This window comes from Sardina pilchardus, chromosome 12 (genome assembly GCF_963854185.1).
Source record: "Sardina pilchardus chromosome 12, fSarPil1.1, whole genome shotgun sequence".
NCBI lineage: Eukaryota > Metazoa > Chordata > Actinopteri > Clupeiformes > Clupeidae > Sardina > Sardina pilchardus.
The window spans coordinates 27,873,991-27,886,873 of record NC_085005.1 but is presented as its reverse complement, the minus strand read 5'-3'; the positions used below and the strand labels follow the sequence as shown (position 1 = coordinate 27,886,873).

Here is a 12,883-nt window from a genome sequence, read left to right as displayed (position 1 = left end):
CAACAATAGTTAGAGCCATTTTGAAAATTGGCTGTCTTCACAGTAAGTGAAAAATGCTCCATGTATTAGGAAATGTGTAAATGTGGTGGCTATGGCAGACACCGAGTTTTGGAAAGAGCACTGAAACACTTTATTTTCAAAATGTGTGTTGTTGGTTGAGAGCTTCATTGGAGTAAAACTGTGGCATACATCCAGGCTCCTTTTATTCTTTGAATAGGCTTTACATTTGAGTTCAGTAAATGGTTCAGAATGTGTATGTAGAATGTAGAATCACATAGTTGTTGAGTGTCAGAGTATCTTTATTGAGCGTATGATGTTAGTGTATAAGACCTCTTCAAACAAAACTGAAGACAAATAGGCCTATGATAGGCCAGTCTGATTACCAGACATCAAGTGTTACATTTTCATTTCTAAAGCATGGTTCTCACAGTGCCTAAGATCAATAGTAACTCCACATACCACTTTGTAATACATAATTTATCATATCTCACATATCACCTTTTAATGCATCAGTTTTTGCAGCCACAGCCGCAAACTTCCCACATACAGTACTATTGCTTATTGTTATGTTTGCAGGAATGTGTGATGTTTTTTATTATTATTTCATCAAATGTACATTCTGTTGACCCCTGTTGATGTTCTTTTTGACCCCTAACTATAATCAGGACATAAGGCGCACACAACGTATAGTACAGTAGACTATTTAAAGTAAGTGTCATTAGATGGCAAAGATGTGTGAAAAAATGCCTTTCGGACTGATGTAACAGAACTTCACCGTTTGTGATTCATAACTCCTTGTATAATAAAATTGCCATCAAAACATCCTGCAAACAATAATGATCAATTCTTGAGAAATTAATGAATTTCTGGGATCACATTATCACGTCAAGTATATTTGCAAGACTATATTTGTGTTGCTTTGCTACAGTACGTTTGTGGGAATCGAAGATGCTTAGAAAAACTAAATGATCATCCCATTAAAAATCTGTATGTATTCCCTTCTTTGCATTCAGCAGCATTTTTGAGCTAGGATTCAACACTTGAGCAATGTTATGTTTGGGAATATTCCACTTACAGGTTATCAGGAGTGAAACCAATCAGTCCATTGGCAATTGGCAGTGGTTAAAGGCATGCAAAGGAGACTTGAGTCATGAAAAGCCCATTTCTTTTGTCAATATCTCTTAGTAGGCTCAGCAGACAATTGGCACCAAATTGCTCAGTCAAATTCTTCTCAGTGAGACGAATATGCCAGTGAAAACCTTCAACTAAGTAGTCTAATAAGTCAGAGCACATTTTTCAGAGTAAATAATGAGGAATAATGTGAAGTTATTTCACATTTCTACAGCTATTATTCTTAAGAAGATTCCAATCATAAAATGTCATCATAAAACATTGATTTAAAAGTAGACTGTAGAAGCATATTATAAAAGTCAGTACTGATAAATTGTCATTGTTGTATGTGTGATCTTTATGTCGTGTTGAATTTGCTGCTGCATTTCATTAATATCTGTAGTGTCCAGTAACAGCTGCTTGAATAATATTAAACTTCTGGTGGAAATCGGATTGTAACAAATCAAAAAACACGTTCTGTATGCATATGTAAGCAGGTCATCATTGTATACATGAATAACTATGGTGTTAAACGTGTCTGGTGTTAAAGCCGCCTAATAAAATAAGCCACTGATTTACCCTATCATTGATTAAGTGCTGAAATTAAACCCCAATTAGTTCTTAAAGCATGTGTGATTATTAGTTTGCCATTATTGCATGTGTTCACACAATGTAGATCATTTGTAAAATACGACAGAAAATTATGTGTGTTCAATTAGCTCACTAAGGCTAACCAGGCCAGTCTTTCTCCACTGTCTACAATGATAGCCGATAGTTATTGTAAACCACCAGACTCACAATGCAGAACTTTGCAAGACATTTAGAAATGAGTTCCACGTCTAAGAGTGGCCAAAATGACATTACTATTACGTGAAGTGTACAGTATCATATTAATATAACCAACCCTATGGCTCATCAGCAAATTACAGCTAATTCTGATTAGCCCTTATTGTTTGCTATTCCACGGACCCATTGTTACCATGATTATAGAGCAGAATCAAAGCCCCTCGGTCAGACCCCAAAGTCTTGCCTTGCTGTGTCTGAACCCAAATTGCTCCTACATTTTCCCTTTCTGACAGCTTGTAATGTATGCTGTTAGGGCCATGCTGTGACCATATGATTACCCTCATCACCACAGTGAGTAGAGATGTGTGTGCGAGCGTGTACACGTGTGTGTGTGTGTGTGTGTGTGTGTGTGTGTGTGTGTGTGTGTGTGTGTGTGTGTGTGTATGTGTGTGTGTGTGTGTGTGAGAGAGAGAGAGTGAGAGAGTTGTTGTGTGTGTGTGTGTGTGTGTCTGTGTGTGTGTGTGTGTGTGTGTGTGTGTGAGTGTGTGAGAGAGAGAGAGAGAGAGAGAGAGAGTTGTCGTGTGTGTGTGTGTGTGTGTGCGTGTGCGTATGCGTGTGCGTGTGCGTGTGCGTGTGTGTGTGTCAACCTTAGTCTGTCAGCCATGTGCACCATACTGCCCTGAAAACATTTAATTAAAATGAACTCTGCCTGTAGCCAGCTCCCAGATAGGGAGACTACTCACTCACTGTGCCCTGCCGGCCTCTGTTCGGATTGCAACCCCTCTGTGTGCAGCTAAGTGGCAGCTCTGAAGGAGGCCCTTCTTCCAGTCCTCTGTAGCACCTTTCATCACGGGGGAATGTGCAAAAATGGGAAAGTGTTGATGAGACGGGAGTCGCTATTAGATGTCAAATGCCTGGCTAGGGTTGGACGCAGGATTATTTCACCGATTTTTGACGAAGCCAAATGAACAGAACAGCTGCTGCATCGGGAGAGTTGAGGAGGGGTGTGTGTTGGTTGGGGGTAGGGGGTAGGTAGGGGGAGGGAAGTGAGAAATATTGTGCGAGTCAGTTCTAGTGGAAATGAGCAAGACAACAGTGCCATCTGCTGGCAGAGAGAACACCAGGCAGGACCAATGATGAGTAAAGGCTTTTGATTTTGAGCAGAAACATTTTGCCCAGCAAATGGCAGAATATTGAATAACAAAGTTGATAAAGAATACGTTCAGTAAAGAATAAAAGATTGCACAGTTTCACTCTTTCATTCTATACACGACTGCAATTTGACATTTTTCAAGGCAGCAAGAGTGACTTTACTTCAAATAATGTTGGTTGTTAACATCTATATAGTATTTGGGTTTTGAGTAAAAGGCTATTTATTCCTGCTGCATTTAGCAAACCCTTGAACTTTGACCTCACAGGTCAAATCCCTGCAAACACGGTTCCTGGAAGAGGCCTCTTCAAAAATCAATCAAGTCATGCCTTCAGTGGAGTAACCTTGCAATCTATGAAGCAAGACTTTCAGTAAGCCTTCAGTAAGGCTTTCATAGATGTGGTGTGCCTGTCAGCTGGGTTTCTTTCCAAAACCAAATTCAATGTATATTTTGCAATGTGTATTCCTGTAACATAACATACTGTATAACAAATATAACATATTTATAGCATAATGTCTTTTTTGAGCATCTATGGTCTTATAGCTAGGCAAGTGTTCAATTTGACCGAGTTGGCTTTATCTTTGCCAGAAATCAAGTATTTATGAAATATAGTAGCATCAGCATCCTTTTCATGTACCAATACTGAATGGAAACAAAAATAATAAAACCCCACCGATACAGTGCCATCAGACAGGTGTGTGTGTGTGTGTGTGTGTGTGTGGTTGCTTTGTGGATATTTTAAAAGTTTTCCAGTTGGCCGTGTCTCCAACTGTGAGGCGAGGGACCATGTGACGTCCTTGTCTGCTGGGCACTGAGAGAACAAATGTATTGATTGCACACACTGTGCTAAACCAGTGTCTATTGACCCACCAAAGGTCAGAGTGGAATGTACTCCAGGTTAGGCCTTATCCACAGGGATACGTTTGCTGGGAGCACTATTTTCATGCCGGTTGCAGAAATAGTCAAAAAATACAAATATTGCCCTGTCTTGCCATTTCAAAATCATGCACTAGAATCTTTCTGAAATGTAGGTTTTAGGAAGGAGAGTGTTTTTATCTGCATGTTTTTTGCATGCTTCTAAGAATCTTTTCGTATATATTTGTATACTAAGTTCTGATTTTAAGTTGCGTTGGTGTTTTAGTTCAGTAGATTTAGACCCTTCACTCATTATTGAAGAAAGCTACAGCATATATTGTAAACACTTGTTATTCTTTATTTGGTCCCAAGACATCGGTCAAGATTACAGTGTCACCAAGAAGATATAATACTGTATATCAATAGCTATATGAACAATAACACCATGTTTAAGAAACACAGAAATAGACACACGCTCACACACTCGCACGCACACGCACACGCACACACACACAGAGAGTGAGGCTCTCTCTTTTAAAGACTTCTCTTTTGACACAGCTCAGTCTAGGCTGCTGGGTTGGTGACCTTGCCCATGAAGAGGATGCTCTTGGTGCTGTCCTCTAAGATGAAGACGAGGAAAGGCCTGTTGAGGTTGATGATGTTGGGGAGCGACATGGGCATGATCTCAATGGTGGTGACTGCAGCCGCCTCAGTGCCCTTCTCGTCAACACTCAGGACAGCTTTGTGAGCCACCTAAGATGGAAGGAACATGCATTTGTCAGTAATCCATCATTTATTTCAGTTACTTCACACATTTGGCGATAAGAGAGCTCAAGAGTGGTTACTGTAATATCCCAACCATCAGCCGCAGCTTATACATTGATTTTGCAAAATATCTTCAGCTATGAGGTTAATATATCCGGGGCAGTTAAAATATTAATATGGTTTTGGGTCTTTTAACTTTAAAACACTGTCCTGCAGCTTATACAGAAGGCGGCTAATACACAGGAAATTACTGTTGAGTGAAAAATAGCCATGTGATTGGCTGGCTCTGACCTTTGACACCTTGACCTTCTCCTCTGCCATGGCGGAGAAGTCTGCTGCGTCTGTGAACGCGTCGACCATTCCCATCTCTGACAGAATGTCTTTGAGCGGGTAGTCAGCGGAGATGGAGAATTTTGGCAGGAAGACATCAACAGAGCTGCAACACACATAATGACAGAAGCACAAGCATGAGTCATCGCATTTCCTCTCTGTCACAGCTTTGAATCTATAATTTAGGCCAATTCACAGATGTTCCTCGAAATGGAAAAAAAAATTTAAAATCCCACAATTTCTAACCACATGCCATTTAGCCCAACAGGAAATGGTAAAAGCAGAAATGCAGATGCATAAATACATTTATTAAGCAGAGGCTTTTATCGCAAGGCGGTCTACTAAAGATGAACATTTTGCTGGAGTGGATGTCTCATGGGACCTGCAGTTTTAGTCCTAACTTACTTCCACGGCTGAGCAGCAATAAAACATCTAAGATTTATTAAGCCTCAGAAGATACAAACAAACAAACAAACAAACAAACAAACACTCCAGTCACCTCCTGAAGAGGTTGTTATGCCAGTTGGTGAGGTGTTCTTTGGAGATCATGGCCTCCACCTCCTTCATCTTCCCTTCATCGGGCAGCACGATCATCATGGAGGCATTGCCCTTGTAGGGCAGCATGAGCACCGTGGTGAAGTTGTCCGAGTCCTCGTAGAAGTCGTAGCGGCCAGTCCGCTGCATCATGTCCACCGTCACTTTCGTCTTGTCGTCCACGTGGAAGTCTGCCTTGCGGGTGACCTTCGCATCAAAGTGCTTCTGCCATTTGCCTACAGAGACAGATGTCAGGCTGCAGTCATGCTCAAGGAACAATATTTTTTGTTTCTTTCAGAAGACAGTATTGTTTATTTTCATTTAATCACCTCAGTTATGTCAAATAACAAGCGCATGTTTACATTTATTCATTTAGGAGACACATTCATCCAAAGAGACTTATAAAAATTAGGAAAAACATTCAAGCTAAATTGCCAGGTAACAATGAACACAACAGCAATAAATAAAGAATGTATAACGAGGGTGGCCTACCTCTGAAATGGACATAGCTGATGAGCATAATGAGGGTATCTGGGTCCAAACTAGACACCATGTCATTGATTTTGTTGTTGGTCTTCTTGGCGATGAACTTGTTGATCTCTGCCGCTGCCACGTCGGGCTTGGAGAAATCCACGCTGAACGTCTCGCTCTCAAAGTAGTGCTTGGCGTCTTCTAGGAACTTGTCCAGGACCTTGAAGCCGTCCCTGATGGCCAGAGCGCCGCCCGCTTCCAGCTGCATGTTCCCCTGCGCGTGGCCCAGCATGTGGAGCATGTGCTCGTAGCCCTCGTTGACCTCCGCTGGGGTCAGACCGCTGTAGCCAAGCGTGGAGTAGAGCTGCGAGTGCGTCTCGCCCTTGGCACCCAGAGCCAGCATGGACAGGGCCAGGGAGATGCCCACGGGCGAGAAGAAGACGTTCTTGGAGCCGGCGTCGGGCAGCGCGTTCAGCTTCTTGTAGAGGGCGAAGGCGAAGTCGGCGTTGTGCGGGCTCAGCTTGTGGCACAGCGCGTGTGCGTCGCCGTGGTGCGGGTGCGCCTCGTCCTTGCCGTGGTGCATGTGGCTGTGGTCGTGGTCGTGGTCGTGGTCGTGGCCCTCGTGCGGGGCGGCCCATGCCACACACAGCAGCAGGGCGACGGGCACGCAGCAATGCAGAACGCCTCTCATGTTATGACCTGCAGCACAAGGGGAGCCAGAGGATAAAGATCCACAGCTGTATTCATGGGTTCATCAGGTCCCTTTCCACAGGTGTATTAATCAAGCACCGTGCAGTCTGCATTGATTGAATCAAGGTGCTTGATTTTATACACCTGTGGAAAGGGACCTGATGAAACCCATGAATAGACTACAGCAAGCCACTTGCATGTTCATATCAGACAGTTCAATCATTGTCTGATGGTGCAAAAGTAGTAAATTCCCCCCAAAAGAACCACAAATTACTCCAAAACACACACTTGGGAAAAGCAAAGAAAAACAATTACTCTAAAATAAAGTGCAGAATACAAAATGAGATCTAAATTGGGCTCGGTAAGTTTCAGTTCTGCTGCAGCTACTGCGCTCAATCTATTTTCTACAATTCTACAAGCTCTAATAAATTTTTGAACTCGTTAACAAACATTCAGCCAGTGGTTCACCAATAATTGTGCAAAACTATACAAAATACTCAAACAATCTGACCACAACAGCTACAACAGTCATAAAATCATGTCTTGTTACTTACCACCAGGTTTCTCTGTGCCAGAAACTACTTTGGCAGTGGTTTGACATTTTATAGACTCTTTCTCAATCAGCTGAGTAAAACCCAGTAAATATTAACCCACGTCACCTGTAGAACCTTTGACCTCAATTGAACGCTCACACCCACTACACACAGTGATGTAACATGCTGGTTGAGTCAGCAGCTAGAATGGTTGGAGATATCTGTATTGTCCTTTGAGCAATTCAAAGCAGAATCAACTGTATACATTGGGTGGGTTTATACACACACACACACACACACACACACAATTATCTAGACAAAACTACAGTTTATATCTTCAATGAACTTGCATGAAACTCAAACAGATAGTCCAGCTGAAATACAAGGGAGGCATGAAGAAAGCAGGATTCTCCAGTATACTGTAGTTCAAATTAAAAATATGTTCTCCATTTCATATAACAAAAATCAAATAAATGGGGCCCCTTAAATACATCTGGCAGATTGAGCACCATATTATGTGGATTTTTGGGACAAATGAAATACATCTATATATATATATATATATATATATACAGTATATATATATATATCCCTGGGTGTGCATCTGGAATCACTGGCTTTGGTTTTTAAAGTGCTTTCTCTCATCAAGCACTGCAGTCAGAGTATTATCAACATAGAAACGTGTCATCTCTGCTTAAGCCATGTTTGTTACAGAGAGGCTGATTTTGCAGTTATGCCATGTTGAAAGGTGTAGCCAATGACAATTACAGTGCAGATGACAAGGGATATTAAATGAAGGAGAGCAATTTGAAAAATGAAATTTCATAGTGATCATGTACTGAACACAAAATTCATTACTTGGCTGCGTGTAGGATTTGCAGGTTCTTTCGTATTGGCCAAGAACCAGCAATGTCTTCTCTCAATTGTTGTTATTTGAGGACAGACTATTTCATGCATTTCTTTGAAAATATAAAGCTTGCAGTATCAACACATTCGGACCCAGAGGCAGCGTTGTGTGATGTTTTGTTTTAACAGCTGACTCATTGTCCTCATGAGGCCATTTCCTGACAGAGCAGAGTATAAACATTCCCCTATCTGGAGAACTCAACCTAATTCAGTCCCAGACTTTGGTCATCAGACATCACCCCTACCCATCAGGTGAAATCATTATGATTAGATAATCAATATACAGGTATAATAATGTGTGTACAGTACACATATTACATTGAACAAAACATTTTCCCATGCAGTCTCGCAGGACTGTTGCTGTACTTTAATGTTTAAACATACTAAATGTCACCAGCTAGAACAACTTAAAATCCCACACTTAGCATCCAAGACGATACAGCTTCCCACCCCCAGCCTCACTGATGCAAATGACACAGCAACCACACACCTTGCCGGCACCATAGTAAGCAGCCCTGACCATCCCCTGCACCGGTTCTTCACCCTATACTCCCATCTGGCCGCAGATACAGAGCCCTCGACTGGAAAAAAGTGCACTTTATATACTTAAACACTCAGCTTTTACCTTCATTATCTTTCATTATCTGTCTGTCTGTCTGTCTGTTTGTTAGCAAGATAACTCAAAAAGTGATGGATGGAATTCAATGAAATTTTCAGGGAAGGTGTGGTAATGTGTCCGTGCAGATGTATAGACTCAGGTCGAGAGATGCCAAAGTAGAAGAAAACTTCCTTTTTTATTAAGCTACCGGTAGGTTGTAGACATTAGACATAAACAAACAAAAGAAAAACACTGATCAAAACGAAAAACAAAAACATGGGACAATGCCCAATAGCTAGGCCCTTACGTACCCATACACTGACCGAGACAATGTGCCCTCTCACGGCAGAGGCCCATCTCCCGAATGAAGCGCCCAATACTCTTTTATGCTATTGGCGCGGACCAAACACAGCACAAATTCAATTAGCGCAATAACGTATCCTCTTAGGCTAGATACTATACCAGCGCAATACCTTACTTGACAACATTCCTGTCTAATCATCCAGCCTTTGCTACAGCTCCCCATAATAACAAATAAAACAAATAAACTGAAACACCCCTGTCTCTATGAGCGCTTCCCTTATGGTAGCGCGCTCCGTCCCTTTAACTGGGTCTCACCTCCGACACTCTTGTCGCACCCCGGAAGACAGGTAAACTAGACATCAGGGGCCTGTACTACGAAGCGGGGTTACTGGCTTAGCTGGGTAACTTCGAGAGTAAGTTGATCACGTGTGGCGTAACTTCCCGGTTAACCAGTACTACGAAAGGTAGATAGGTTTTAACCGAGGTATGCTGCCATGGCAATTTACGCTGCATCTCAAACCTGCTCCGAGCAGGTTATGATCTTGGTTAACCCGAGGTTTGCGGTTAACCACACCCCACAATGTCGACGTAGGCTACTTGGAAGATACATTATTGGAGCGCAAATTGTAAGCGCCTCTCTTCGCAAGGCGAGGGTTTTTAAAGACCGCCAGAATCTTTCTCCATATAATATTCTCTATGAAAGATAGCCTATACATTATCAGCCGAGGGAATTCGTTGCATTTGTCAGCTGATCGAGGCAAAGTGGAGGCTATAGGCTATAACATATTTTCATAATTAAGAAATATTAATGCAAGCTATAACTAGGTCTATATAAACCTTCTGAATGTTTTTGAGTTTCATTTTCACCTGCTGCCAGCGGCACTGCCGTTGCATCTAATGTCAGGATTATAGGCATAGCCTACACTAAATCAGTCAATGGGGCTAAACATTCAATCATCCTTATTAATCTGCATGGCATGAATTGTGTTGCATCTGTAGTAGCCTACTCTTATGAACTCAAAACGTATTTATTTCAACACATTTCAGACTTTCCGCAAGCTATTAATCCTCCGTAACACATAGGCGATTTAAGGAACATGAAATAAAACTTTACTTTCATATATCCGATCTGCAATACATTGCCAACAGCCTTGTCTTGCTTTGTTTGCTGCCGACGTATTTGATTTGTGTCGTAGAGTGAGTTTTAATTCCTCGCAACTTGTTATAATCATTGCGCAATCCTTATCTGTAAAATAACGTGATCGCGTCATCATTAAAAGTGGTGGCTTTGCGCTGCAACCCGCCCATTTTATGTGAACGCGCACCAACTCCGATGAGGTTAACCCCAGTTCAACAAATCAACTTCTTACTCAGCGTCGTAGTACCGATTACCACCAATGAAGATAACCAGGTTTTGTCAACCCCGGTTTAGCAAAGTAACCCTGGGTTACATATGGGTAGGTTGAGCTCCCTTCGTAGTACAGGCCCCAGGTAAGCTGCATACACAATAGACAATAGACAATACACAGACAAACATTGGCACAGTCACAGCGGTTTCTGCGCGCACGAAACCCGCCACAACTACCCCGACATTATGCCTTGCATCAGCCGCCATGTTTAGCGCACGGCCTATTCACTATTTCTTCGCATCATACAAAGGCACAACACATAGTTATTCCTCACTTTTCAACATATGCATTTCATTTCTTTCTCTGTTCATTTCTCCTGTATGTGTGTACTGTATGTAATGTCTGTTCAAGCGCAAACTCGGTTCCCATTGTTCTTACTGGCGGGAATGCGCCCGCTTGCGTGACAGACGCGGTGCGCTCTGTCACAGAAGGTCAGACATGACCCAAGGAAGATTACATTTTGGGAGTGATCCGTAACACCGTTGGGATTCCGGAGCTTTTTATGTGTTTCACTTAGTGATGTAATGGCATGGTATGGCCATGTGGTGGCGATCTGAATAGTTTACTGTAGGTTCAAATGTATGACAACCTAGGAAGAACAATACAGGCGGAGGTCTGCGCTCTCTGAGTGCTTTTCTAAGATTTGTTTTTGAGTTGCTTATGAATGATTAGGTCAGTATCATCAGGAGGACAGTATTGATTATAATATTATACTGTCAGTAGGGACTGACTGTCTCTGTGTTACCCATGGTGGCAATTCTGTATAGTCATGTGTTTACCTGTCTGTCAGTCTTTGTCTCTGCCCATCCCCTTTCTTAGCTGTAGATCACACTAAAGTGATAAAAATATATGTTTTGACCACATTTGACAGCATTATAACATACTTCAAACATTCTAGGGGGTAGTTTTGCGGAAATTATTAGGCATTAGTCAAATAGATACCACATTTGCACTGAAACAAGTCTGCTAAAACTTTCTTTATTATTCTGTAACAAACATTTTGGAGTGCTTTGTGGGGCTTTTTGAGAACCACAGGCACTTGAAAAGTCAGTTTGGTAACAACGAGTTGATTTAAAATGTCACTTACACCGCTTTGGTTCTCAGCCCTCGATATAGAGAGACCACATAGTATCCACCAATGAAATGCTGGTAGAATTTGAAAGATGGTTTCTGACACAAAATAATGACTTATGCCTGCTATTGACTAGCTTGTGAATTTCGACAAATTTCTTTCAGTGGTTGGTAGATATTCACATTTTATTTTCAGATTTCCCACCTGCATTTAGGCTAAGTATCAGTGTCAATAACTTTCTTACTCACCTTGCCTCCTTCTCTCTGTCTGTTGCCCCATTCTGTTCCACAAGTTGGTTTAGTTGGTTTAATTCTGTCAGTCTTCCTCTAGGCTTATGTGAATAATAAAGCATACAAAGACAGTTTCAGTGGAGAGTGGTGAAGCAGGATTTGAAACGGATGCCGGCCTTGACACAAAGTAAACACCAAGAGGAAAGCATGAGAGAATATGCTACGGTGAATCAGTCTTGAAATTCCACTGGTTTAATTTCTGACTTTGAATGTGACTTCTGTCGAAAGAAATATCCGGTTTCATATTTTTCATATCAGTTTCTCAAGGTTGCTGGGTATTGATGGTACATTAAAAAAAAAAAAAAAAAAACAATATCTAGCTTAACAAAGCTTCCAGGCAGATAGTGCAGTCTTATTTCCATAATAATGCAAAGTATCTCAATTTGGACTTTTTAACTCAAAGTGCTGACTGTTTATTTTTTTTTACTTTGTCAGCCTGTCTCAGTTTTGACTTCATGACTCCTCAAAGTATTGATAAAGTATATCACATTTCTGAAAAGGCCTTCCATTGGTTAGAATCAGAATCAGAATCAGCTTTATTGGCCAGGTTTTTCTGTACACAAACAAGGAATTTGACTCTGGTTAATCTTTGCTCTCAAGTAACACTCAACAATAACATCAAAACAGTAAACACAGAATAAGGCAGCAAGGCTATAATAAATACAGTAGGCCTAGCCTATGTGCATTTACAAATATGGGTGGGAAATGGAATTGTCCGGAGGGGGAGTGCAGCCCATGTGTGTTCTGAATTTCAAAGGTATTTGATGGTAGCCTACAGTTAATTTATAAAGTATATGGTAGTTCTACATTAAGTTCACTTATTTACTTTTCTGAATTGTCCTAATTGTGGATAAATGTGATTTTGTTGCATCAACTCTAACTCAGTTTGACTTAACCAGTGAAATAGGCAAATGGAAAAAGAAAAACAATATGACGTTTATGAAATGCACAGTGTAACAATAAAGCCCACAGAGGAAAGAAAAACAACAGGAAAAAGGCTACATTACTCATGGAATATGAAGCTAAGAAATATTCAAAAGGCCACATACAGTAAGTTGAAGATAACAGCACAAGTCCTTT

The 12,883-nt window shown here is 41.3% G+C and overlaps 1 protein-coding gene across 2 annotated transcripts; it reads right to left on the bottom strand.

Moving 5' to 3' along the window:
• Positions 1 to 4,237: 4,237 nt before the first annotated feature.
• LOC134097248 (alpha-1-antitrypsin homolog) lies at positions 4,238 to 11,807 on the bottom strand. Of its 2 annotated transcripts, none has more exons than XM_062550090.1 (5): positions 11,762 to 11,807; positions 6,024 to 6,701; positions 5,497 to 5,767; positions 4,959 to 5,103; positions 4,238 to 4,655 (listed from the first exon to the last, which is right to left on the bottom strand). In XM_062550090.1, exons 1-5 carry the CDS (start codon positions 11,790 to 11,792, stop codon positions 4,467 to 4,469), a joined length of 1,314 nt encoding a protein of 437 aa, XP_062406074.1. In that variant the 5' UTR covers positions 11,793 to 11,807; the 3' UTR covers positions 4,238 to 4,466. The 2 variants fall into 2 exon arrangements, with proteins under 2 accessions (XP_062406074.1, XP_062406075.1); XM_062550091.1 differs by lacking the exon at positions 11,762 to 11,807 and adding an exon at positions 7,247 to 7,366.
• Between the last annotated feature and the right edge of the window lie 1,076 nt (positions 11,808 to 12,883).

Bases quoted from the DNA above. Each gene is read 5' to 3' on its own strand.
- LOC134097248 (XM_062550090.1), bottom strand. From the start codon at position 11,792: ATGGGGCAACAGACAGAGAGAAGGAGGCAAG. The intron at 5,104-5,496 runs GTGACTGGAGTG...TGTGTGTTGCAG, and splicing joins CATAACAACCTCTTCAGGAG to CTCTGTTGATGTCTTCCTGC. The intron at 4,656-4,958 runs GTCAGAGCCAGC...CTTCCATCTTAG, and splicing joins AGAAGGTCAAGGTGTCAAAG to GTGGCTCACAAAGCTGTCCT.